We start from the raw sequence: 23292 nt of genomic DNA, 5'->3' as shown, positions 1-23292 counted from the left end.
CCCCCCCCCCGGCGCGTCTCTTTATTGTCCGGCGGAATTTACGATCGACAGCGAGAGTCGCGAGCTCCTCGGGATAATTCGATCGCCGCGGAGACGCGTCCCCACCTCGAAAAATCTCTCTCCTTTTCGGCACGTCGGAGATCAGCGGCGGCGTCGGCCAGTCGAAAATGAAGTTTTCGCCGTGCATTCGGCGAGCATGCGTCCGGTAAAACGTCACGGGGAAAAGTATTTCAAACCCAACAGAAGCGGCCGCGCAGTTCGCTGGAAGTTGATGATGGCCCGCTCGAAACGTTCGGAAGGAACGGGCGGCCTTCATAATCAGCTGCCTCTCAACTCGCTGGAAAACTTTTCCGGTCGCTTCCTTTTCGACCGGGCAAGCACACTGCGCGAAGAACGAAAGGTCGCCTCGCAATTTCGAAGTTCCCGGTCGCCCCGGCACGGCGTCGCTCGCGAGCCTCGCGACGACGGGACATCGCGCCGACCGCGATCCCCCGTCCAGCGAAGAGGCAGCCTTCCGTCGCGAAACGGCGAAAAATATTTATCGAGGAAATAGCCAATTTCTCGTTATAACCCTCCGTTCCCGCCCGCGAAGCTTCCATTCCGACGACAATACTTTCCACGCCCGTGGCTCGCGCAGAGTCCTTCTCGCTCTCTCTCTCTTTTTCTTTCTCGTCTTTTTCCTCTCCCTTCCTTCCGTCTCCTCCCCATCGCCGTGTCCGCACACATATCGCAGAAAATTACATTTTGTCGGTTGTAAAGGGAACGTCGTAAAAATCGTAACGCCGGCGACGCTGACTGCGGTGCACGCCGGACGAAATTGCACCGGCCCTCCGCCTATCTGTTGGCCATCAACATTGCCCCGCGCTTGATAGACCCTTTGTAAAACGTCATTCTACGGGCTTTTATACTCTTGCTTCTAGGCGGACAACCCGGACGAGTAGCTCTCTCTTGCCGATCTCCTCGTAGCGCGCGTACCTACCTACCTACCGCTCGCTTCTGCGCGACGCGAAAAAGATGGTTGAGCGCGGCACGAGTTGATGTTTAACTACGAGCTGTTACTTTTAACTCCCTCCGCAAAACGAACGTAAGAACCGTGGGCGAATTTACCGTGGGGAACGACGAACAATTTTTCAGCGCGATTTTTCCCCACGACGCGATTCTCTTCGATTACGCGAGGGACGCTCGTTAAAATCGCTGATTGCGAGCGAGCTCGCGGGTTCGAGGGCCAGCTTCGAGGAAATTGTTCGCGTCGTCACGGAATCAGGAGAGAGATCGCGATACTGACCGCACGCTCGCACGGTCCACCCGTGTCGTCTGTGTCGCCGGCGACGGCAAAGCCCCGTAATTAAACTCCGGGAACGTCTTAGACGCGGAGCGTACTTAACAGGCGAGGCTTACTACTCCCTCTCCCCCTCTGCCGGTTTTCGCCCGGTCGAGGGATCCGCAGACCTTTGCGCGTAAAGGGGATCTCTCTCCGGTTCCCGGGTGGAAAAGCAGCGAGAGAGAAGAGCGACTCCGAGCGGAAAGGGATCGGGAGCGTTTCCTGCTATCTCCGTCCTTTCGCCGGGCGTTGATGGATTTTCCTCTCCCCTCTGGCCCCTTCCTTCGAACTAGAACCCGGCTGGCCTGAACGAACGGCCAGTTTCGACTTGAACTACGGATCTAGTTTCCGACGCCCGGCGCGTGTGGAGGTAAAGAGAGAAGTGAGGGAGAAACGGCGGGAGATAGAACCGGGCGAAGGAGTTAGAATAGAAGGGAGGAAGTCGAAGCCGGCTTCCATCCATAATGGCATAGTCTCTTCTGGGTCCCACAAGTTGGCGAACTCGCATATTACCGGACGATACCGTCGTCAGCTTCCGAGATGCCCGAGAAGCCCCCGCGTATCTTTTCGCAATGTCGGATTAATGCATCGACAATTATTCGTGTAGAAATTGTATGTGCACAGACGTTTGATCGTAACAGTAAGAACGATGGGCAAATGAGAGCCATCGCTGGATGTTGGCCATGAAATTTTGAAATCTTAACGGGAGAGTTAAATTGTCCGGCGGTGTAACCGTGCAGGATTATTTTTCTATAGACTTTCGACGTATACAGTAAACAATTTTGCGTTAAATTGTGCTAAATGTTAAAAATTTAACACAACAATTTTAACAAAGACCGATAGTAACACAAGTACAAAATGTTTTTTATTATGTACGAATAATACTATAAGGCTGTTCCAACACCGATGTTCTTAATATGAGAGATTCCTTAGGACATTCTAAGACGAAAATTCGAATACAATAATGTTGAAGTATCAATCATATCCTCCATTGATTTTCATCGATAGATTACGAGCGATCGAAAAAGCAGGGCTTTCCATGAGCGAAACTTCGAACGACTGAATGAATAACAAAATTATTTTCTTCGATCAATTTCAAGTGGACTTTACTTTTACAAAAGTTTACTTTAAGTTTTAGTCACCAAGATATGTTATGTTGAAAATTCAAAAGTCGCTTGAATAAGGACCTGTCTCGACATCTTCATACTTGAACTTTCGTCTTAGAATGTCCTAGAGAATCTATCATGTTAAGTATCTACGTTGGTTCTGGGACATCCCGGTAACCGTCATTTCCACGTCGAACCGACCCTCTTAATTCGCAATTAATATTCATACTAATTAATACCCCTTAAATATTCTCCTGGAATTTGTAGAAATTTATAAGTCTCGCGAAAAATACTGCCTCAGCCAGGAAATGAATCTGAATCTTCCTCACGGTCAAAATAATAAAAAAAATCCCCTATATTTCGCGAAGTTTACCTGAAACAAGTGTTTCATTGAGAAACGCCGAACCGTCACGAAAACGCAATAACGATATTGGGTTTCGGTGTATATCGGAAGATATTCGGGAAAGCAGAGGTCGTGGATGAACGTGGCACATCGTGACGGTTCCCGGCGCGTAGCCGATCTAACGAGGATTTAGAATAGCAGGTGCGAGGCTATCACAGGGCTTAGGAACTAATAGAGACGTATTCGCGCGAAGGAGTGGGTCCCGGTACCCGGGGATCCGCCCTAAGTCGTTGCCGCGACGGCGTTTACGTTATCGGAGCGTGCTCGCAGGATTGATTCGTCGGTGTGTTCGTCGATTGCCGGGAAAGGTGGCGGCGGGAAAGGCCCCTCGAGAGAAGTAATAAAGTAATGGCCGCGTCTTCCTACGCGCGCGGCGCGGCTCGCCTTCTTTTCCGCCGATAGAGACAGAGAGAGCCGCAAAATAACGCTCAGGTAGAGACGGTGCTCATTCACGACGGCGACGCGACGGTTTCACGTTCCAAAGCGAGACACCTTTGCGCTCACGTTCCAATGGAGACTCGACTCGGTCTCGCTTCTCCTCTTTTCGCCTCTGCTCACCCCCTCGCCTAGCTTCGCGTGTCAGACTCCGACGTTCCTCCGTAAGTGTCTACCGCGTTCGCTTTTCGAGCGCGCCATGGTAGCGGCTTTCAGGTGCGAGACCCTCTCGACGGCGACACCTCCGCCGATCGCCGGCCGCTCCGTTTCACAAACGAACTCGGCCTCTCTCCTCTTTGAATTCGAGACACCCGCCGCGCGTACAAAGTTGGCTACCGCTGATTGTAATTACTCAGCCCTCTCGGTTAACGAGACATTGGCCCGCCGCCGTCCGACGCAGTATGATGGATCGCTCGCTATGCGAACACGGTGACGAAAATCGTCCCTCCGCTTCTTCCGTGTAAATTCACCCCTTGTTTTCCGAGTGAAGAGCGCGCCGGCGGGAAAAGAAGAGAATTCATTAAGCCCGGAATTCCCGGGCCTCTATCAATAAGAGGATCGGAATGTGGATACATCTAATTAATTGGACAATCGATAACGCGTCACTCGACTGCGAGAGTCGTCCTCGACGCGCGGCGATACACAATAGATAATTGGCGCGTCCGCGACCAACACGGATCGATTTTCTACCGAACGTGTCTTGACGGCGCGGCGGCATTAAAGGGGTAAGGCCGTGCGGTAATTCGGTGTCGGGCAAATATTAATAACTGTGGTGGGGGCGACGACTCGCGTGGATTCAAAGAGAGCGAGCGAGCGAGCGGGGCGGGCCGACGACGCCGACTCCGCGAGGGTGAGCCCGTCGAACCGGTTATACTTGAGAGCAAATACATAATGCCTCGATGATTTTCCCGCCCGGAGGGAAGAGCCGAGACCCGTGATTGAAATTTGGAAACTCGCTTTGACACAATTACCCGAACCGTTCTGCTCCGAAGACGCCACCGTGCCGGTTAGCTCTCTTCTCCTCCCGAAAAAGATATTACTCGATCTTTCGCGAGAGAATTGCTCCCCCCCCCCTCTCTCTCTCTCTTCCATTCGACGTCGTAACATCGCGGCGAATTGCGTTTATATCGCTCCCGTAATGGATGCGTGGCGAAGGCCATCCGGTCATCCGGATTAGCGCGACGACAGCTGTCGAACGTCCAGCGCGATCGATAGGCGCACGTGAAGGCAAGGGGTGAATCGGCCCTTCGCGAAATTCCACGGAATTCGTTACGAGAGAGGAAGCCCCCGAGGTGCGTGTCGTGCGAGAGAAGCCTTTCTCATCCCGATCGCCTCCGGAGAATCCTCGTACAGCGGACGTATTCATCGCGCATCCTGCGTCCGCATTAATGCTCGACGCTGCGCGCGAAATAAGAACGAGCTAGTCGTAACATCCGCTGTCGCCGGTTCGTTCTCCCTTTCGGATGACAATTAAAAACTCGGTTCGGCGAATTGATTACGCCGCGCGTCGGGCGTAATCGAGGCGAATGCAGGAGATGCGCGTTGTTTGCGAAGTTAAATCGACGCGATAGAGGGGGCGCGGATTTCACCACCTTCAATTTAACTTGATTACATCCTTCCCCCGAGATATATGTGTACGATCGTAACTGGACGGTACGATGATTCTTGTTATTTGCTAATACCGGGATACTGTTACGCGGGAAATATTCTAGGCGTGCGTAAATCTTTATCAATCTATTTATCCCGCTATCTAGTCATCGATTCAGCCGATCTATCCCCTCGCGCTCCCCCTGTCCCCTCCTTACCTCACGCTCGCCCAGGTCGAGGTGGCCGATACGGATCTAGCTATACGCAAACAATGTACCCGTGGCAATATTATCTGGGCAGATTGTACCGAGGCATTCGTGGCTACAGGCACGAAACGTAAAACGATTCGTCTTCTTCGATATCTCTCGCCGGCCACGCGTGTAACGCGATACCGTATACCTGGTGCACGACCGAGATGCCGATCGCCGGGGAGGTCGCCCGTCTTCCACCTGCCATAATTTCGTAGATCCCCTCCTCCCCGTCGTCATCATCATCGTCGTCGTCGTCTCTTCGCGGTGCCCTCTTGAATTTCAAAACGCGCCATCGCCGTCCAGGCGGAGGGGCTACGGAAAGAACTCGATATCGAATTCCGATCTGGCGCAGACGGAAAGAAACGTTCGCGCGAATCGACGGGAAATAATCGACGACGATAGGTGGAAACGACGGCGACGCGCACTGCTGCTCTCGAATACGCTGCAATCTACTCGGAGGCGCAGAGATAGATAGAGAGAAAGAGAAGGGTCGCACGAAAGATAAATAACGGGACGAGCAGCGAGAATGGAAATGGAACGTAAAGCTCTCTCTCTCTCTCTCTCTCTCTCTCTCTTTTCGCTGTGGGTAGGAGGAGCGAATGGGAATCCTTTCAGAGTCGTGGTCGCCGCTGCGTCGCGCGGCGTCGCGCAAGGGTTGAAATTCCCTTTGCTGGATGTTTAATGCGGCAATCTAGGGGCGTGATAAAGTGCCAAACGAATGCCGAAAGGGAATCGCGAAGTGAGCGCCTACCGGCACGGTCGGTACACCGCTAAACGCTGGTACAATGCTGGCACAAGCTATTACATTGTATAAACACAGCTCTCAGCGGCAAGAGGCGGGCGAGCCACTTCAGAAATTGAAACGCAGTGAGAGAAAACTGTGGCTGCTGCACTCGGCGATTGAAACCACGACCCAACCCTTCCGGTACTTTTTCCCTCTATATGTTTCTCTCTTTATCTCTCATTTTTTTCTCTATTTCTCTCTCTCTTTCTCTCTCTCTTTTTCCCTCTCTTTGCGTCTCCCTCCCACCTTCTCTTTCGTCCTTCCTCCCTCTTTCCCGTCTCTTTCTTTCTCTCAATTTTTTTCTCTTTTCCGACGAGAAGACCACAAAGATTTCGTTCCCTTTGCGGCAGCACTTGAAAGAACTCTCCGTAATCTTTCGCTTCCTTCCTTTTCGGTACGGCCGGTCTGTTCTCTAGTGCAATAGACGGCTCCTCGCCACGAAAAAGTCACGCAACGCAAGCCCGCGCGCTTCCTTTCCTTCGTTCCTTTAACAATTATTTCACGAAAAACACGGAAGGCGCGTAGTTTCGCGTTCGAATTATCGCGAGCCCAGAAAATTGCCGAACTTCCGCCCGAAAATTCATGAGGACGCAGGTTTCCGAACGATTTGAGAAATAATGTAAATTCCGAAGCCCTTTCGTTCGAAATACCCTTTATCCCCCTCATTCTCCTTCTCTCTGTCTGTCTCTTTTTCTCTTTTTTTTTTTTTAATTATTAATTCTCCTTCTTTTCGCCATTCAATCCATGGAAGTAGCGTTTACAGTGTATCATTCTTATATATTCAGTAACTCTCATTGTTTGCACCATCGCAGGAAATTATATACATATAGTTTTTGCGTTCGTACTGTTTATAATATGTGATTTGATTGAATGCCAAGTGGAAGTAGATGCCAAGACACGTAAAACTCTCTCTCTCTCTCTCTCTCTTATTCTTTCTTCCGCCCCTCTCTCCTTCTCCTCTCTTCGAGCTCTTATTTTTCCGCTTTTTGAATCCCGCGCCGGTGGAAGAGAAGAATAACGTTCTTTGCATACTCGGATTAAAAGGCAAACAGTCCTTCGCCTAGTAGCGCGGGGATATGCGTGCCCGTTGAAAGGAAATTTATGGGAATTAATATTGGCTCCCTGGGGAGAAGGGGGCCGGGTGGTTCTAGATGTCTCGGGGACTCGTGGAATGCGACTTTCCGGCATACATCGGAGGGAACTTTAAGAATTTAATTCCTACGCGCCCGCGCTCTCTTTCTCTCGTCTCGCTTCTCCGCTCTTCCCCCTTCTCTCTCTCTCTCTTACCATCGAGTCTTCGCGCAGAGCGAAGAGAAACACACGCGCGGAACTTTCAACGTCTTACATGCTCGCCGTCGAAACGATACTCCAGCCGGAGCTCCACGGCATAATTTCATTCGCCGCGCGATCTCGACCCGCCTTTAGTTCCCTTCTTTTCTTCTCCCGTGACACAAAAGAGTTCGCTCTCTTACGTTTACGTCGCCGTTGGATTCGCATTGTTTTCGGCCGCGACGAGAAATTATCCAACCGTATCTGAACTCACCTCCGGGGGGAAATGCGTTCGCGACAGTTTCGCTTACACCCTCCGTCGCGTTTTTCTACAGCTGTTCGCAGCGTCCTGTTTTTCTGCATTACATTGTTAATCTTCTAATAGTAAGGTTGAGATCGGATCCGACCCTGTGCACTGTTTCGTTCACTTTTCACCTAATTAATGTATAAAATATGTAAGAAAAAAAGTAAGTAAAACATAAAATTTCTTCCTCTGTTTATTTATAGATGAAAAAAATACAATAAAATTTCGCAACTAATTTTAAAAAATTGCAGTAAAACGCTTTGACGTTCTGAAAATACACCTTGCCATTAGAGGGTTAAAATATACAAGCTGAGAATCAACGCGGTCCGTCACGTTACGTTTCGTACGATTTTGCGCCGGCGGAAAAACAGAAAGCGAACTTCGCGTCACGGGAAGGCGGCAGCCGGCTTCCCGGGGCCTTCGTTCCCTATGACGTGGCGGAAAAATCTTCTCCGCGTTTATATCTCCAGGAAGGACGCGTATCGTTTCTATCGCGGCCGCCCGTATTCGTATCGTCACGCAGCCGAGAACGACTGCGCGATGACAAAAAATCACCATTAAGCGCCGTCATACGTCTCCCCGGGGATGGACCCTACATCATACAGACGGCTGCGGTGGAGGAGGAGGGAGAGCAGGGAGGAGGTATTAAACGTACAAACGCGATAAGCTAAAACACTTCTCGTCGATGCCTCTCCACGGGGTCTCTCCCCATGTCCCCTCGATACACTCTCCCCATTGCGCGTCTGTTTTCTTTTTTCCTATCCTTTTTTTGATATTTAGGGAAAAATGCCCCGGAAAAATGAAACGTCATCGTCGACTCGCTGCGCGACCACGTGCGCCGACTACGAAATAGACGAGGAAAACAATGGGGAGCGCGCACCACGTCAGCAGGGAGGCGTCCGCGTTCTTTCCCGACGAGGAAAAAACGAGCCGTGGCTTTTAGTTGAATAAACAGAGCGCGCATGGATATCGCCGTAATCTATGCACGCCGTGGCCGTATCGCCGGTGAATCGATATCAATTAAACCGCGGCGGCGTTATCGGCGGCGTATCGTCGAACGGGTCCGCCATGTGAACTACGGGAAAAGATTTCCTCTCATTTCGATCGCGCCAGATCGTCGTCCTCCCGTGTAAACCCCGGCGGAGATCGCGCGTCGGATAAGCGCGCGGAATTCGCCCGCGAATTGTAATTATCTGTGGCTTCGAATAAAAGGCTCACGATGTCGGACGTGTAATCGCGACGGATTAAAATCACGCGAAAGGAAAGAAAACGACGGTGTATACATATACATATATATATATATATATTGAGAGAGATTTAGGTGAGGTCGTCCATCGGCCCTCGCGTACAGCACGTCCCGTTTGACGGCCGTTTAAAGAATAACCGGGCATTAGAAGTCGGTCCCGATCGTCTTATTTTATCGACTCGGGCCGTGATTATGGCGATAACCATCTAACTAGTGTTTTTCGGACTCAGCATCGCCGCCGCAACCACTACCACCACAACCATCACTACCACAGGTTCTCTCTGCCATCTCGGCATCACCACCATTATCACCACCACCACCATACCCGGACACAGTAAACACGATCCGTTTGATTCGACTATCATCCCTTTCGTCCCTCCGTCCGCCTACGCCCCCCTTGGCCCTTCGCCTCGCCCACTGTTTCCGTGCCGCTTATTTTCTGCCAGAAAGCAATATCCGTTATGGCCAATAAACGCAACCGTACCGAAGTAACCGACGACCGTTCGTCTGTACGTCGAATGTCCACCCGGGGGAACCGTGCCCCTTTCGGAGGAACGGTATCGCTCACCTTCATCGCGCGGGATTAATGAGGAAATTCAATCGATCGGTTAGTATGCGAAACGTAAATCAAAAATGAAGAATCCGACAGCGGTATCGATTCCTGAGCCGACGAGGATAAGTCTGTTTTCTGTTCCCGAACTAGGTGGCATTTCTTATCGTTGGAGTGAGACAAGTATATAACTTAGCGTTAAAGAGAAGAGGAACGAAGTTCCTCCGGTGCAGCCCTTAGTTCAGGAACAGAAAACAGACCCGATATCGCGACACGAAGGTGCAACGTGCCGTTTATCTTTTCCCTCCGAGAATATTTTGTAAAATCGCAGAGTAAGATATCTTAGATATCCCAACTGTGACGTAACTTCTGAGAAACTTCTAGCTAACTTCCTCAGTTCCTCAGTTTCAACGTCCTCGGATTGTCTTTCGTAATTATCGCGCGCGTCGCTTCGCAGCTTCGAAATGGACCGAGAAAGAGGGGTTCTTTTTTCTCGGGATCGCCGAGATTTGCGGAGGTGTAGACTCGCGCGTAATGTTCTCGCCCTTCACCGAGGGAGGGTCGGCACCCTCGCGCATCGCGTTCTACCCCGTATCGGCGGCCGTACTCGGCGGCGCTTTCCTCCTAGTCTACCGCGGCGGAGCGGAGCACATAATCCTGATATCTGTCGGTTTTCGGGCAATAAAACACGCGTCCCATACAGACGGAACCCCCCGAGAATCGCTACTGCTTCCGGCTGATAAAGAAACGCACGGCGAGATACGCGGAGAAACGTGTGCGCGGCGCACGGCCGATGTCATCGGCTGCCGCCATTCTGCCGCGGATCGGCAATCGAACGGGAGGAACATTGACGCGAAACGACCGATGGTTTCGTCCATTTTTAGAAAATCGAGTTTAGTGCCTGGCTTTTACTAGTCAAATGCTGATGAAAGAAAAATTATTTCAGAAAGCAGAGGAAAATAATGGGAAAATTAGTGTATCTGTGAGATACATTGCGACCATTCATAGGTGAAAAATATCCCGACTAACGGCGGGTTAAAGTATTGATATCGTAACGTGAAATTCGTGGTTCCAATACTGAATTGGTCAGTCTCCGCACGGGAAAAAAATTCGGTTGAATTCATCAGACTCTGAACGAACCAAACGCGTTTTGGCAGAAGGAAACAGAATTTCTGGTTACAAGAACCGAATTCGCGTCATAAGAATCAGAAATTCCTGTTTCCTTCAACCGAAACGCGTTTGGTTCGTTCGCTCTGTCTGGTAAATTCAATCAAATTTTTCTTTTCCGCGCAGTACTGACCGAATGCGTACGATTCTTACGCAGGCAGGGTCGCGGAAAAGTTCGAAAGTTGGGCAAAGATTCGCCGGAGACTCGGCGTGAATTAAAATTCGAAGACAAGCCGCGGAGGTAAGACGAGATCCCGGCGTGGGATGCGCCGTTGGTTAGATCGTTATCCGCTCGTCTATCATTGAAAATTACGCTTATCGTGACGATGACCGCGAATGTCCGACACCTCTCGTCCCCCTCCCGCTCACGCACACCGCAAATATCCTCGTGGAGAATAAATGCACGACGTGCCCGGCGCGTTCACGGGGACGAGGGCGATCTTTAGATCGCGACATTACAGTATCGAGTCGCCACAGCGCGCGCGAGCAATGCGCTTTTCGAAATTATTGACCGTCTTGGGACGGCCTACCTAAGGCCGAGAGACCTCCCTCTTCGGGACCGTGAGTACTTATCGGGCGGATCGGAGCGCTCAAAAGATCCGCTCGGTGGCCGCGAGGCAAACGCCCAGGTTCGGCTATTACGTTTCTGCATACGGGAGAGAACCCGGTAACCAGATCGGGGGATCTCGAATGACCCGCGCGCCGCTCACCCGGGGAGTAAATATTTTCATATTACTTTACCCGTGTAATTCAAGCGTCGCAAATCTGCACGCGGCCCGATAAGTTTCAGCCCGGCTTCTTCTTCGCCGGGGCGGAAGTCGAGAGACTGTACATCCGTTCCCCGTCGACAACCAGACCGACCGGATGGCTGCCGATCGCGAACGTATCGCGTTGACGAGTTTTCGCTCAATCTATCTATCTATCTATCTATCTATTTATCTCCATATCTCTCTGCTCACGTCTCTTTCTTTCTTTCAACGGCAACGTGAAACATTATAAACGCGGCAAACAAAATCGCAGCGCGCCGTTAAGCGGACGAAGCCCGATAAAGTACACGGCGGATGTTAATAGGATAAATTAGTTTATCCTACGAAAACATCCCGGCGAGATGAAACAGAACTGCCGCGTCTCTCTCTCTCCCTCTCTCTCTCGACGCGCGATAGATTCGGCCTCGGGCGTTCGCCGACTCTATCCAAGACGCGGCGGATTTTCCTGTGAGTATCGCCGGATGCCACCACCACCAACCCATCACTGTTACCGCCGCCACTAACCCTCATCGACGTATCGGATAAAAGAATAATACGCAAAAGCGAAAAAGCTTTCGACTTTACGACGGTTTATATACCGCGGAGGGAATCGGGGCGGACTCGGAAAATGGAAGGGAAGCGGATAAGACGGCTGACCCTCTCGGGATGTTTCCACTCGCAAACTGGATTCCGATGACCGATCTCCATTTCCATATGGGTCGCGGAGGGTGGCGAGCCGCCAAGAAGTTGTCACCGGGAAATTGATATTTGAACGAGGCCACAGCCCCAACAATATACGTGTGAAGGGTGGTTGTGAGTGAGTGAGTGAGAGAGAGAGAGAGAGAGGGAGGCTCTTTGTTCGCGTCGATTGTCCTGAGCCGAAATTCGGCTTTAAAGTCGACCCGAGTCGAAATTTTCGTTCTACATTAGCCCTGCAAATTCTGTCAAATTTGAAAGACTAATGATGAATACCAAGAGATAATACTACGTATGCTATTGTTCTACCTTGATGCAACAAACGGCTGCTCACTGTCATTTTCTTCATGTTGAAGAAAAATTCGAAGAAACACTCGCTCGTGGATTATTTAATAATTACCTGATTATCTCAATATCTTACTTGCATTTAATCTTTATTTTTAATTCCAATCAGCAATATATTAGTTGTATAACTTACTTAGTTGCGAATAGAGTATACGAGATAAGCGAATATTAAATAAAATAATAAAAATCAATATATTGAGTGGATACAAAACAATACATTTTTATTCTTTTCTTTCTTTTTTTGGACATATAGTTCTTAAATTTAACTGATAATAAAAAAACTGTAAAGGCAAAGATAACGGTTGTGTCCAATAGAGCTGTTTATCAATAGAGATTTAAATTTAAATTCCATACAATAACAAGAGGAAAAAGTGCTGGCAAAAACAAAATCGCACTCATGAAGCATTATTAGACGTAAAGATCAAAGTTGCGTTCGGGAATACGTACCGGGTAGAGTGGCATTTAATTGACCAATCATGATAAAAAAATCTTAGTTCCTTTTATTTTAATTGGTTAATTAAATGTCACTCTACTCTCAGTGTGGTGTTTCCGCAGTTCTATTTATGAGATTTACATTAAATTCTAAAGCATTCATACATTTCTTTATTATTTATGTTCTTTGATTGAGAAACACAATTACTGATTCGTATTTAAGGACCGTTATTGGGCTATTTGGAGATCAATATATCATATATTCCTCTTAGTAAGTACGGATATGGAATAATCTAAGATTAATGAAGTTACAATTACTTGTCAAATAATGATAGATTATGAATGCTGACCCAAATCTCGACTCGGATATCTCTTTATTCTCGAAAAGTTCGTCAAACGTTCGTTGAAAACAGAAATCTCCTGTAAAATAAATAATTTGACACACCTTGAAATATATGATGTATTGCCGCTCGCATCCCGACATCCTGCATCCTCCGTCCTGACTTCCCGATCCAGTTTCCTCGATGCTCTCTGTCGTGGCACTGATGCTGACACTCGCGTAGATCCGACTCGATCAAAGATACTCGTGTTAAATAACGCGACGAGAGTTTAATTAAGTATTTCAAGGGTCGACGAAATATTTTTGCCACCCGAGAGGGATGAAATAAATACCGACACACATAATCCTTGGTATGCATATCGCGTGTCGGCTCGAAACGTAATGAACATTCGGATAAGTACGCGACGCACGAAGGTGTATCTGACCTCTTTGAAGGTCCGGAATGTTTTGATTGTTGTGATCACTCGACATTCGATGACGAGCAACTACGGTTGACGACTGGTGGGAGGTGATGTGTTTACTCCTCTTGCCGGTTGTTTTGGTACTCTCGCGTGTCGTGTACTTTTCCGCGATCGAGTGTTTTACGTTGCGTCTCGTTTTAAAAATATTTCGTCATCTTTTGTGAAACATTTAATCAGATTCTCGGCAACATCGTGTTAATTAACTCACGTTTTTCCAATTAACTCGCATCTACACGAGTATCAGTGTTATGAGCTAGAATCCAGAGTGCTGTGACGGTGCAGCCAGTAGCAGAACGTAACATCAAGAAGCTAAGACAAAGGACGTAGACGCTGAGATGTGGACAGCGACACATGATATATTTGCAAATGTATATATATATTATATACATACATTTTTTCAATGTCAATGAAAAAAAATAACAAAGAGATTATGAAGAAACAAAATTGTCGTCCGTTAGTTATATCTGTTCATTAATCATTATATTAGATTATTGAATATTAGCTTATCGTACAAAAATTCTGTCTGCAGTTAAATAGATTGCGCAATTAATACATCGCTCGTTAAAATTAAGAATAAAGATTAAACACAGGTAGAAATATCAAGAAAATCCAAATATATCATAATTCCGAGATAAATCCTTTCTTGAGGAAAATTCAACGTGGAGAAAGCGGCACTAAGTAACTATTTGTAGGTTAGCAGGTTGTACCAGAGTAGGATCACAGCCTGTATAGAGGATCCTCCAAGTTGGAGGGAATTTGCGGGGTTAACATACAGCCGAAATTTCGAGTCAGGGATCGATTGCGTGGCGTACCGATCGTGTGCGGTCTTCTTTTTTCCTCCTAACATTGTGCAATCTGCCACGGTTTCCTTACCTCGGCGCAAACGATCGCGAACGACCGACGATCGGAACGCGCGGTAATTTTTCTTTCGAGTTCGCGGAGGGATCGTCCGAAATTAGCATTCGCAAAGGATGCGCGGTCTAACTACTATCGACGTTGCCTCCAACTATAATCGTCCGAGAACGGGTGGTACGGGCTAAGTGTAATATTATTCAACAGACAGCTTTGTATGGATATCGAGAGCCGTAGAGCACAGATGCTGTCCGTCGGAGGAGAACGCGGCGCGCGTTCTCTCGCTCGTCCGCTCGAGAACGATCGCGGCTTTTCCAGTGGGTGCCTAAGAACCACCCTGTCACGGATAACGGGTGTTTCGGTCGGTTTTGGGCCCTCGAGAACGCGTCCTGCGGAGATTACGAGCTCGTCCAGACGTAGGTCCGACCGCCTTCATGAATCGTAATTACGCCTTTACCGCGTGCGCGCCCGCCTCGCCCCTTTACGCAACTCGAATCTCCTAGGGGGTAACTCGTAATCACGCCCGTCACTCGATCGTTCGCGCTTATCGCCAACGATTAATTTGCAAATACGGATAATTAACGGAGGCCCGCGAGCGCGACGGATAGTCCGCGGGGGAGTGCCGCCGAACGGGAAAAATGGCTGTCCGTTCGGTCGGTTGCCATTAAACACGGATATCACTCCGCGTGACCGGGGGCGCAGCATTTGGAGAGAAAGTAATTGTAAAATGCGCGATTTATCGCGCGCGAACGCGGTCGCGAGATATCGCGCGATAAGGAAAAAAAACAATAAAAAGGAAAAAAAAATGCCGGCGGTGGTCGGAGTCGCCGGTGTTGCCGAACGGGCGCGGAACGCTGATCGTTTAACGAACCCGAAGGCGAGCTATTATTAATTTTTCCGGAGTAGAAGCCGGTCATTCTTGGCGCAGCCCGGAGGCCACGAAAGGAGCGAGTGCTGCAGGTGGCGAGAATGGTCAATATAACCACAAAATGTAAATCATATTGCTATTCCCGGAGGGCCTCTCACTCTTACCCTCCTTCCCTCCTCCCCCTCCCCCTCTCTCTCTCTCTCTTTCGCTCTCGGCCCCCGGTATTAAGCACAGTCCGGGTAAGACGCCCCGACTCTATATTAGTTTGTGCGGGTTTCCTGATTGGATTCGGCTATTACGTTTCCTGGCCCCCGCGCTGATTGTTTACGCCCGGCAGACGCGACCCCGGCGCGTTATCCGATCGAGCGTAACTCCACGATCCCCGTCATCTGGAGACACGTTGCGTTGTACATCCCGAAATCGAAGAAACTCCCCTCACACTTGGATCGCGTCGAAGACGCGTCGAACGGAGACGTGTCAACCCGTCGACTGGTCGGGGCGATCCGACAATGTAATCTCGTGGTTGCTCGACTCGAAGGAATCCGCGTCGGTATCTCCGGGATAAATCTGCCCGGTGCTTCCACAGCCGGGGTTAAGTAGCCCCGCGTGTGCCTCGCTGCCGCTCTCGCGGTATGGAACCCGGCGATTTCTGACCTACCCGCCGCCCGCGGAACTCGATATCGCCGATCGAGATCTATCGTGTCCTGTCGGCCGAGCGTTAAACCCACGTGAACTTCGAGAGTCGCCGGCGCGGCGTAGCGTACGGCCGACGAGTCTTCGACGTGGGGAGTCCACGCCGAGAGCGGTCGGAGGATTTCTGAGCGAGCGCACAGCGGTAGCTGATGTATTTTGACGTGCCCGATGAGAGAGGCCGCTCTCTCTGTTGACTGCATTATCTAATGGACCACCCTCTCCGCCTTCGCTCCCTCCTCTCTCTCTCTCTCTCTCTCCCCGCTTTGTCTCGTTCTCTCTCGTGTGTCTCCCGTTCTCCCCCTCGTCGCGGCCTTCCCGCCTGATGCACGTTTCAGCTATCTGCGATCTGCCACGTCGAGGTCCGATCGAGCTCCGACTCGCGCCGGCTCTGGTTTCATGACCGACCGCGAATTTCTTCTCCTTCTTCTTACGCGTTTTGCGTAATCGCCGATGTCATCCTCGAGTACGCACGGATGCACGCGTATACGCACGCACACACGCGGTCGCGATGAACCGAAATCGCCGCGAGGCCGTGTACGGGGTTCGAATGAAAGTACCTTTCGGATATAGAGGCGGATAGGTGGATCCGATAGATCGCCGCGTTAAAAGCACGAGCGTTGGATGACATATGCGGGGTGCATAGGCGGTATGCGATTACACGCGCTTGAGGCTAATTAAGATTGAGGGAGATACATAAGAAGCAGATACGCACGGATGGGACTGTTCCGTTCGCGTACGCGAGAACGAGAGAGAGAGAGAGCGCGCCTAAGCGGAGCGGAGGTTTCCCTCAGCGTTCGCGGCGACGCGAAGAAAAGGGTGTTGCGTTGAAATCTTCGGCCGATGATGCCGATAGGCCGGCTGGCTCGTCGGCACCAGCGGCGCTTCCAACGACCGAGAGCTCCGGCACGATTTGGTCGGGAAAGAAGTTACGCCGCAGTTACATCCAAGGCGAGGCAAAAAGCCCGGCGAGTACCGAGAGAAGAGGAGAACAACGAAGAAGAAAAGAAAGAGAGAGAAGAGAGGGACAAGTCGTGGAGCGGCGGAGCGTTTTTCGCGGCCGGCAAAGTATTGTCCGCGCGCGCGCGCGATACCCGCGTCTCGTCGGAGCGAGATCGTGCGACCGTGACTCTGGAATCATCCCTAACCTTAGACCCCCGCGCGCAGCATCATCCGCGCCCAGCTATCTTCAACACTATCCCAGACCGGTACAATCTCTCGTATCCGCTAGCATCAAATTACCAGTTCCTCCTCGTCGATCTACGACCCGCTGTCGTCGTCGCCGCTCGATTGGTACCTTTCGAGGAACGCACCGTGTCGGCGTTTTCTGTCGAGTTTGCGCGCACCGCCGCGTACAGATTCGATTAATAAACGCGTGCGAAACGATCCTTGTGCTCGCAGTCGCTCGGCCGATCGGACGGTGCACACCTTTCCCCTCCCGAGTTCGATGTTCGGCCGGACCACCCGTGCGATAGTAATGCAAATGACGAGGACGACAGTTGCGGACAATTGCGAGGGAAGTATTTCCCACCTGGGCTGCGGGTTTCAGCAAAAATCGCAACAACGTGGCCAACCGTCGCGGCTTACTACCGTGTCTAAATTTACCACCACCGCGGGGACCAGCGGGGAACGCGAGGTCCTCATGCAACTGTCCGAGCATCGAGGAGAGAAAAAAAAAGGATCGTCCTTCGTCGCGCGATTCAGGCGAGGTAGAGGAGAGCGATACAGCCTTCGTCCTGGCTGGCACCGTAGGTGGACGACGTCGGGCCCGAGAGAGCAGCCCCATTCGGGGCAATTCTTTGCCGGCTCGCGTGTATCCTTAGTATGCAACGTATGCAGTCGGTTGTTACCGAAGGAGTGGTTTGCCGAGCGGCCAATGGCGAGTGCTCGAGCTAATTCTAGGGTGCCGCCGCCGCGCCATCTTTGCATCATAATGCTGTCCCCCCGTACCCCGGCGCTGTTCTCTCTCTCTCTTTCTCTTTCTCTTCTCTCCTCTCTTCCCGTCCCTCACCGCCCCTCCCGTCACTGAGAAGTCTGCCCCCTTCTTCCTCCCTGCCGCCGTCTCTCAACCTCCTTCCCTCCGCGCCCCCCTCGTCTCCCGTCCCCACCCTCTCCCACTTTCTCTCCACCCTTGTTTCGCTCGGCGTAGGAGAGAGAGAGAGAGAGAGAGAGAGAAGGCGAAGGAGACGAAACATCGGCGGAGAGAGAGCGAAAGAAAAGGAACGAAGAGAAACGTCTCGGAGGCGCGTTATGCCAAAGTGGATAAGGAGAAGAGTGCATGAGAGGGAGACGGAAAGGTATAGGCAGGGAGGAAAAGGAGGGGCACGGCCATGGTGAAGAGGTAGAGGGGACGAAGGGGTTGTCTGCGCCTTGTCTGCCGGGAATCAATCACGTATCAGTGATGCTCAACCGGTGGCCACCTGCGAGACAGGATCGATAGGATCGCGATACCTGTGTGGTTACGAGCACAGAGTCGATGGCATCCGTCGTTGTTCCGCGAGAGCGCTCTCGCGACCGCATCTAGCGCGTCCAATTTCGGAGAGGTCGACAGGACCGACGACGACGACGTCTTCTGCGTGACGTCTCTGATCGCACTCGCAGCTACTCGAGAACAAGTATGATACTCCCGCGATGCCGGTGGCCGAATAAGAAATACATTTGCATCTAAAGTGGATGGATGCCTTTGCGCGAGCCTCGACGATTTACTTCCACGGCAGCAATATGATCTCTGATTACCGTTCCAGAAATGACGCGAGTAGGGCGATTAAAGCCGCGTGCCTAATCTCCATGTTGCACGCCGCCGCGCGAGGGAAGGTAATGTCGTCGTATTCGAGGACGCCCACGGCGACGTGGTACCTACGCCTCGCGCTACCGTCTTAACTGTCAGGGTAGGGTAATGTTGAGCCGGGAACGCGAGTAGCTACCGTCTTCCGCGGAGTTGCCTTCGAGAGAAATCGCGACAGATCCATCTCGGTGCGCCGTTCGACCAAGCAACCGACGGACGTATCTACTCGGCTCTCTCTCTCTCTCCAAATCGAAGGAGGATGACGCGACTATCTCGTCGCGGATCGTTCAGATTAAACGCGTTCATCGCGAACCGTCGTCCCTCCAAAATCACATCGGCCGGAGGCGTCGAATCGAGCAGCGCTCTCGATCTAATCTTTTTGCCCCGAGGTGCCTTTTCGCGGGAATCGAACGCGCGCAAGAACCGGTCAACGTCTCGACCGACGGTCAGACGAACGAACGAACGAACGAACGAACGGACGGACGCGCCATTATTCGTCGAACTTGGATCGCAACGAGGATCCGAGCGATCAAGGCAGGACCGTCGACAACAAAGCCGGAGTTCGCGAGAGATCGAGTCGAAAGTGTCGAGAGGGCCGCGCCCGGCGAAGATACAATGGCCGGACGCGGCGGTTCACAATGACGGAAAATAATTAAAGCGGGCAGAGGGAGAAAGCCGCTCAAAGACGCCGACACGGGACTCGACCGATCAAACTGATCGGCCTGCGTGTAGCGAGCGCATCGTGCACGACCCGTCGCCGTGTCGAATGCGCGCTCTCCTACATGTTGAGAGCCGTGTGTGCGAGCGTTCGAACGCAAATTCGTGTGTACGCATCACGCTGGATTGACTTCGCGCCGACGACGGGCAGAGCGAGGGACTTGGGGAAACGCAGAAAAAAGCTCTCTCTCTCTCAGGGCCGACGGACGATCGGCGCGAAAACAACGAATAAACGAGCTACCCGTGTCGCAGCGCCCGCGACCTACAGGTCTGAGCGCGATCTCGAACGAGATGCACGAGAGGTGCGAGAGATTTTACGGTGGAGAATCCGTCAATCGGGCCGTGCGCCTCACATTATGCGCCGTCAAACTAATTGCGGATAAAATATGTTACCACGAGCGCATCTCTGCTCTGCATTTTGTCTCCCGCTGGTAATAACTTACCAGCGCTGGAAACATGATCGATGAGAACGGTAAACGGCCAACAACTGTCCCCCTCTTCACCTGTCAAAACTACTCCGGCCCGTACGCCACAGTCTCGCGCCCTTCGCGCGTATATTCGCACTCTGTGTAACGCCTAAGGTGTATGAAACGAGATGGCGGGAACGCGCGGCAGTCCGATATCTTCGGACTCTCCCTGTATCTTTTTAGCGGCGTGACTCACGGGAGAATCGATGAACGATTCGACTCGGCCGGCTACCGCACGGTAGCTGACGAGACGATCGGACCCCCGCTTAGACGTGTACTTTGAGTTTCGGGCCCGGCCGCGCTCGGTGTGAAGCCCCCCGCGGTAGAATGATACGCCAGGATAATTCCGTCGGACTTTGACCACGCCGGGGTTCCGCCACCTGGGGGACGGCTGGTGCGCGCGGATTCGGCGCGTGTTCCCCGTCAAGTTTCGCACACCTCGGGATATCTCGATACGCGGGCACCGAGAGAGAGAGAGAGAGAGAGAAAGCGTTCGCGAAGCGCGCGCCTACGGTAAAACGCCGGCCCTCGCCGGCGCGCGAGCTGACGTTGCGAATCGCGCTGATCTCGCGTCGCTGCTTCTTCTGTTGCAGTGGTCTACCAGAAACGGTTAAAGAAGGAGCGGAGAGCGAGGAAACGGTTGCAGGAGCAACTGGACCTGGAGGTGAAGAGGCGCACCCAATTAGAAGAGGCTCTCAAAGCCACGGGAGCATCCTCCGAGCAAGTCAGAGCGATCACCGGTACGTACGAATAGCCGTGCACCCTCTCCGAGAAAGAGACAGATATATCGGCTGCGTTCAGAAAACACAACGGGTTACACAACGGTTGAGTAATTCGTCAACGTACACGGAAAAAAGAGATCGGCTGCAGCAGCTAAATTCGTTGTAACGTATGGACACGTGAAACTTCAGCAGCCCAAGTAATTTTAATTGCCGCAACCAGTAAGAAAACCGTACTGTTGCGTCATTTACGATAATACGTTTGCCGTAGCGGCTAAAATTACTTGCTGAAGTTTTACGTGCCCATATGTTAAAACTAATTCACCCACCGAATCTAATCTTTTCTCCCGTGTAATTGGTGTGAATTTAGGGATCTAACGGTAAAGACCAATAATCCATGACCACCGCTCGCTGGTCGCTTTGTTTTGCTAAACGCAGCCATTCACGGTGGAATTTACCGAGATCACCGATCGCACTGAAAACAGATCGCCGAGATCGGTTATTATCCGTATCGAGAACACCTCACAACAATATCCCATGTTGCGAAAAATCATGATTGCCGATGCGCTTTCGCATCGCGTTCAGATTAAACGCGCGAGAGAAAAAGGGAGGAAGAGAGCGAGAGAGAGAGAGAGAGAGAGACGCGAAAGGGAGAGAGACTATCGCGGCTGCAAATGGACGGGTTTTCTCGGGATTTCGCGAGCTCGTCGTTAGTTTCTCCGTTAAGAGCCCCGGGGCCACTGGTGATCTCGGAATAAATTAATTAATACGCCGAGGCAGAGCAAACAGCCTGACACCCGGCAGAATATGATTCCTTACTTATCCCCCTGCCGGCGGTGCAATCCCTCTCCGTCGTCGTCGGCTGGCTGATGGCAGCCTTCTTCTTCTCCCTTCCCTCCCCCCTCGGCACCCCCCTCCGGCATCTTGTGACTAGGCACGGCGCGTCTCGCCCCCATGATCCTCCTCCGGCAGTAGAAGTAGCAGCAACAAGCGGCACGCCACCCCTCTTGCCCTGTCACTACCAAAACTCCAACGCGAAACCCTTTAAGAGAGAAGAGAGAGAGTGAAATCTCTTATTCCCGATATAATGTTTCACGTTGCCCCCCTCCCCCCCCGTCACCATTTCTCCTCCATCCTCTCTCACAGCACCTTCTTCTCTTCCTCTCTCTTTCTCTCTCTCTCTCTCTCTCTACCGTCTCATCCACCACGTCGTTTTCGCGTTACACCTCCGTTGCTGCCGCCGCTGCTGTTGCTGCTGCCGTCGCTGCCACCACCGCCGCCACCGCCATTGCCGCCGTCATCGTCGTCGTCGCCGCCGCCGCCACCGCCGTCGTCGTCGTCATCCGTACCGTTGATTAACCCTGTCAGATCCAGAGTCGCGATACTAATTTCGAATCGAACGGCAAGTCGCTCCGACACTTCGGCGCCGCGCGAGTCGGGGTGAGTCAGCACAGACGGTGTTATGGTTACGTTACTTTACGGACTGCCGACGAGAGAGTCCTATTGACGCGCGTTCTGTTTCGAACTCTGCGTCTACTCTCGCGCGTACTTCGCGCGACGTCTCTCCCTACATTTCTTCTCTTTCTCTCTCTTTCTCTCTCTCTCTGTCTCTCTCCCGAGCGCGCGAGGGTCAACTTGCCCGTTGATCATTCGCTCGACGCGGCGATCGGAAATACCGACGCGCACCCTCCGAACGCTGCGCCGAGGGAAGGATAGTTCAGAGAGACGGATACGTCGTCGTCGTAGTCGTCACGGGCGCCGCGATAATCGAGCGACTGCTATCTCTCTGACGCAGAGAACGTCACGGCGGAAGCGCGCACGAGTTCGGAGCCGCCGGAGGCTAGCCCGGTGCATTCCCAGTCGCAGCAGCAGCCCTCGCAGCAACAGCCGCCGCAGCAACCCCTTCAGCAGCAACAGGCAGCGGCTCAGCAGTACCGGGAGGCGCAAGTGCCGCGTCCTTCCCAACAACCGTCGACGCCGGAGAAGCCCGCATGGGGATACGGGCTGGATCTCATCGGCAGCCAGGCGTCGGCCTTCTGGCAAAACTACCAAGGTCAGTCTCTCTCTCTCTCTCTCTCTGTTTGTCGGTCTCTATCTCTCAGCACAACAGCATGCTACCCTTCGCCCTCTCGTCGCAACCCGACGAGAGAAATTCCCCTGTTCCGTTTCCCACGTCGTTTCTCCGCGGCGACGCGAGCCGGAAAAATGCACCGGCGATACTCGAGTCGCTTATCGTTAAAGGAAAATCCCAATTTCTTCCTTTCCGACATCGGGAGAGCACACTTTTCTCCATGAGTGTGCCGATCACTACGATACTCATGTCCCGTTCCCCGAGTTTCACTCATCAGCTGTGTCCTCGACTCGATTCTTCCCGCGTCTATCGGCTAAGATACTCTATTCACACGTCCGAAAAGAAAGCTGGAAAGGCGAAAGAGTGGCCGACGAGAGAAAGAGAGAGAAAAAGAAATTATTCGTAGAGGAGCGTGGCTAAATCCTACACTCCTCGGCACATTACAGCATTCGTGGCAATTCGAGAAAGTAGCAATATCGCGTGTTAGAAACTCGTAAGGCCGAACGGGGAGAGGAGGCGATGAAGATCGGCCCAGAACCCACGGCGGGATCCGCTAATTCGGATAATCGCGTTCCCGTATTAGGATCCACTCAATTTTTCTGATCTTCCGGCCGAGTGCTCTCGATCCTCGATTACCCTGACAAAAAAAGGAAGAAGAAGAAGAGCGAGAGAGGGCGGGG

At 51.8% G+C, this 23292-nt stretch overlaps 1 protein-coding gene across 3 annotated transcripts in view; it reads left to right on the top strand.

Annotated features, from left to right (window-relative positions):
* The window catches only part of LOC106743025 (dachshund homolog 2), a 219268-nt gene that overhangs the window by 187038 nt on the left and 8938 nt on the right, over positions 1-23292 (top strand). For 2 of the 3 annotated variants that reach the window (XM_014616493.1, XM_014616492.1), the window contains exons 9-10: positions 20416-20562; positions 22337-22594. In XM_014616493.1, coding sequence (XP_014471979.1) covers positions 20416-20562; positions 22337-22594 — 405 coding nt within the window. The remainder of the gene's footprint in view (positions 1-20415; positions 20563-22336; positions 22595-23292) is intronic. The other variant, XM_014616494.1, reaches the window with a different exon arrangement.

Source organism: Dinoponera quadriceps, unplaced genomic scaffold (genome assembly GCF_001313825.1).
Source record: "Dinoponera quadriceps isolate SergipeBrazil2010 unplaced genomic scaffold, ASM131382v1 scaffold848, whole genome shotgun sequence".
NCBI classification, from domain to species: domain Eukaryota; kingdom Metazoa; phylum Arthropoda; class Insecta; order Hymenoptera; family Formicidae; genus Dinoponera; species Dinoponera quadriceps.
The sequence above is the reverse complement of the archived record's forward strand: the minus strand, read 5'-3'. Positions and strand labels throughout refer to the sequence as shown.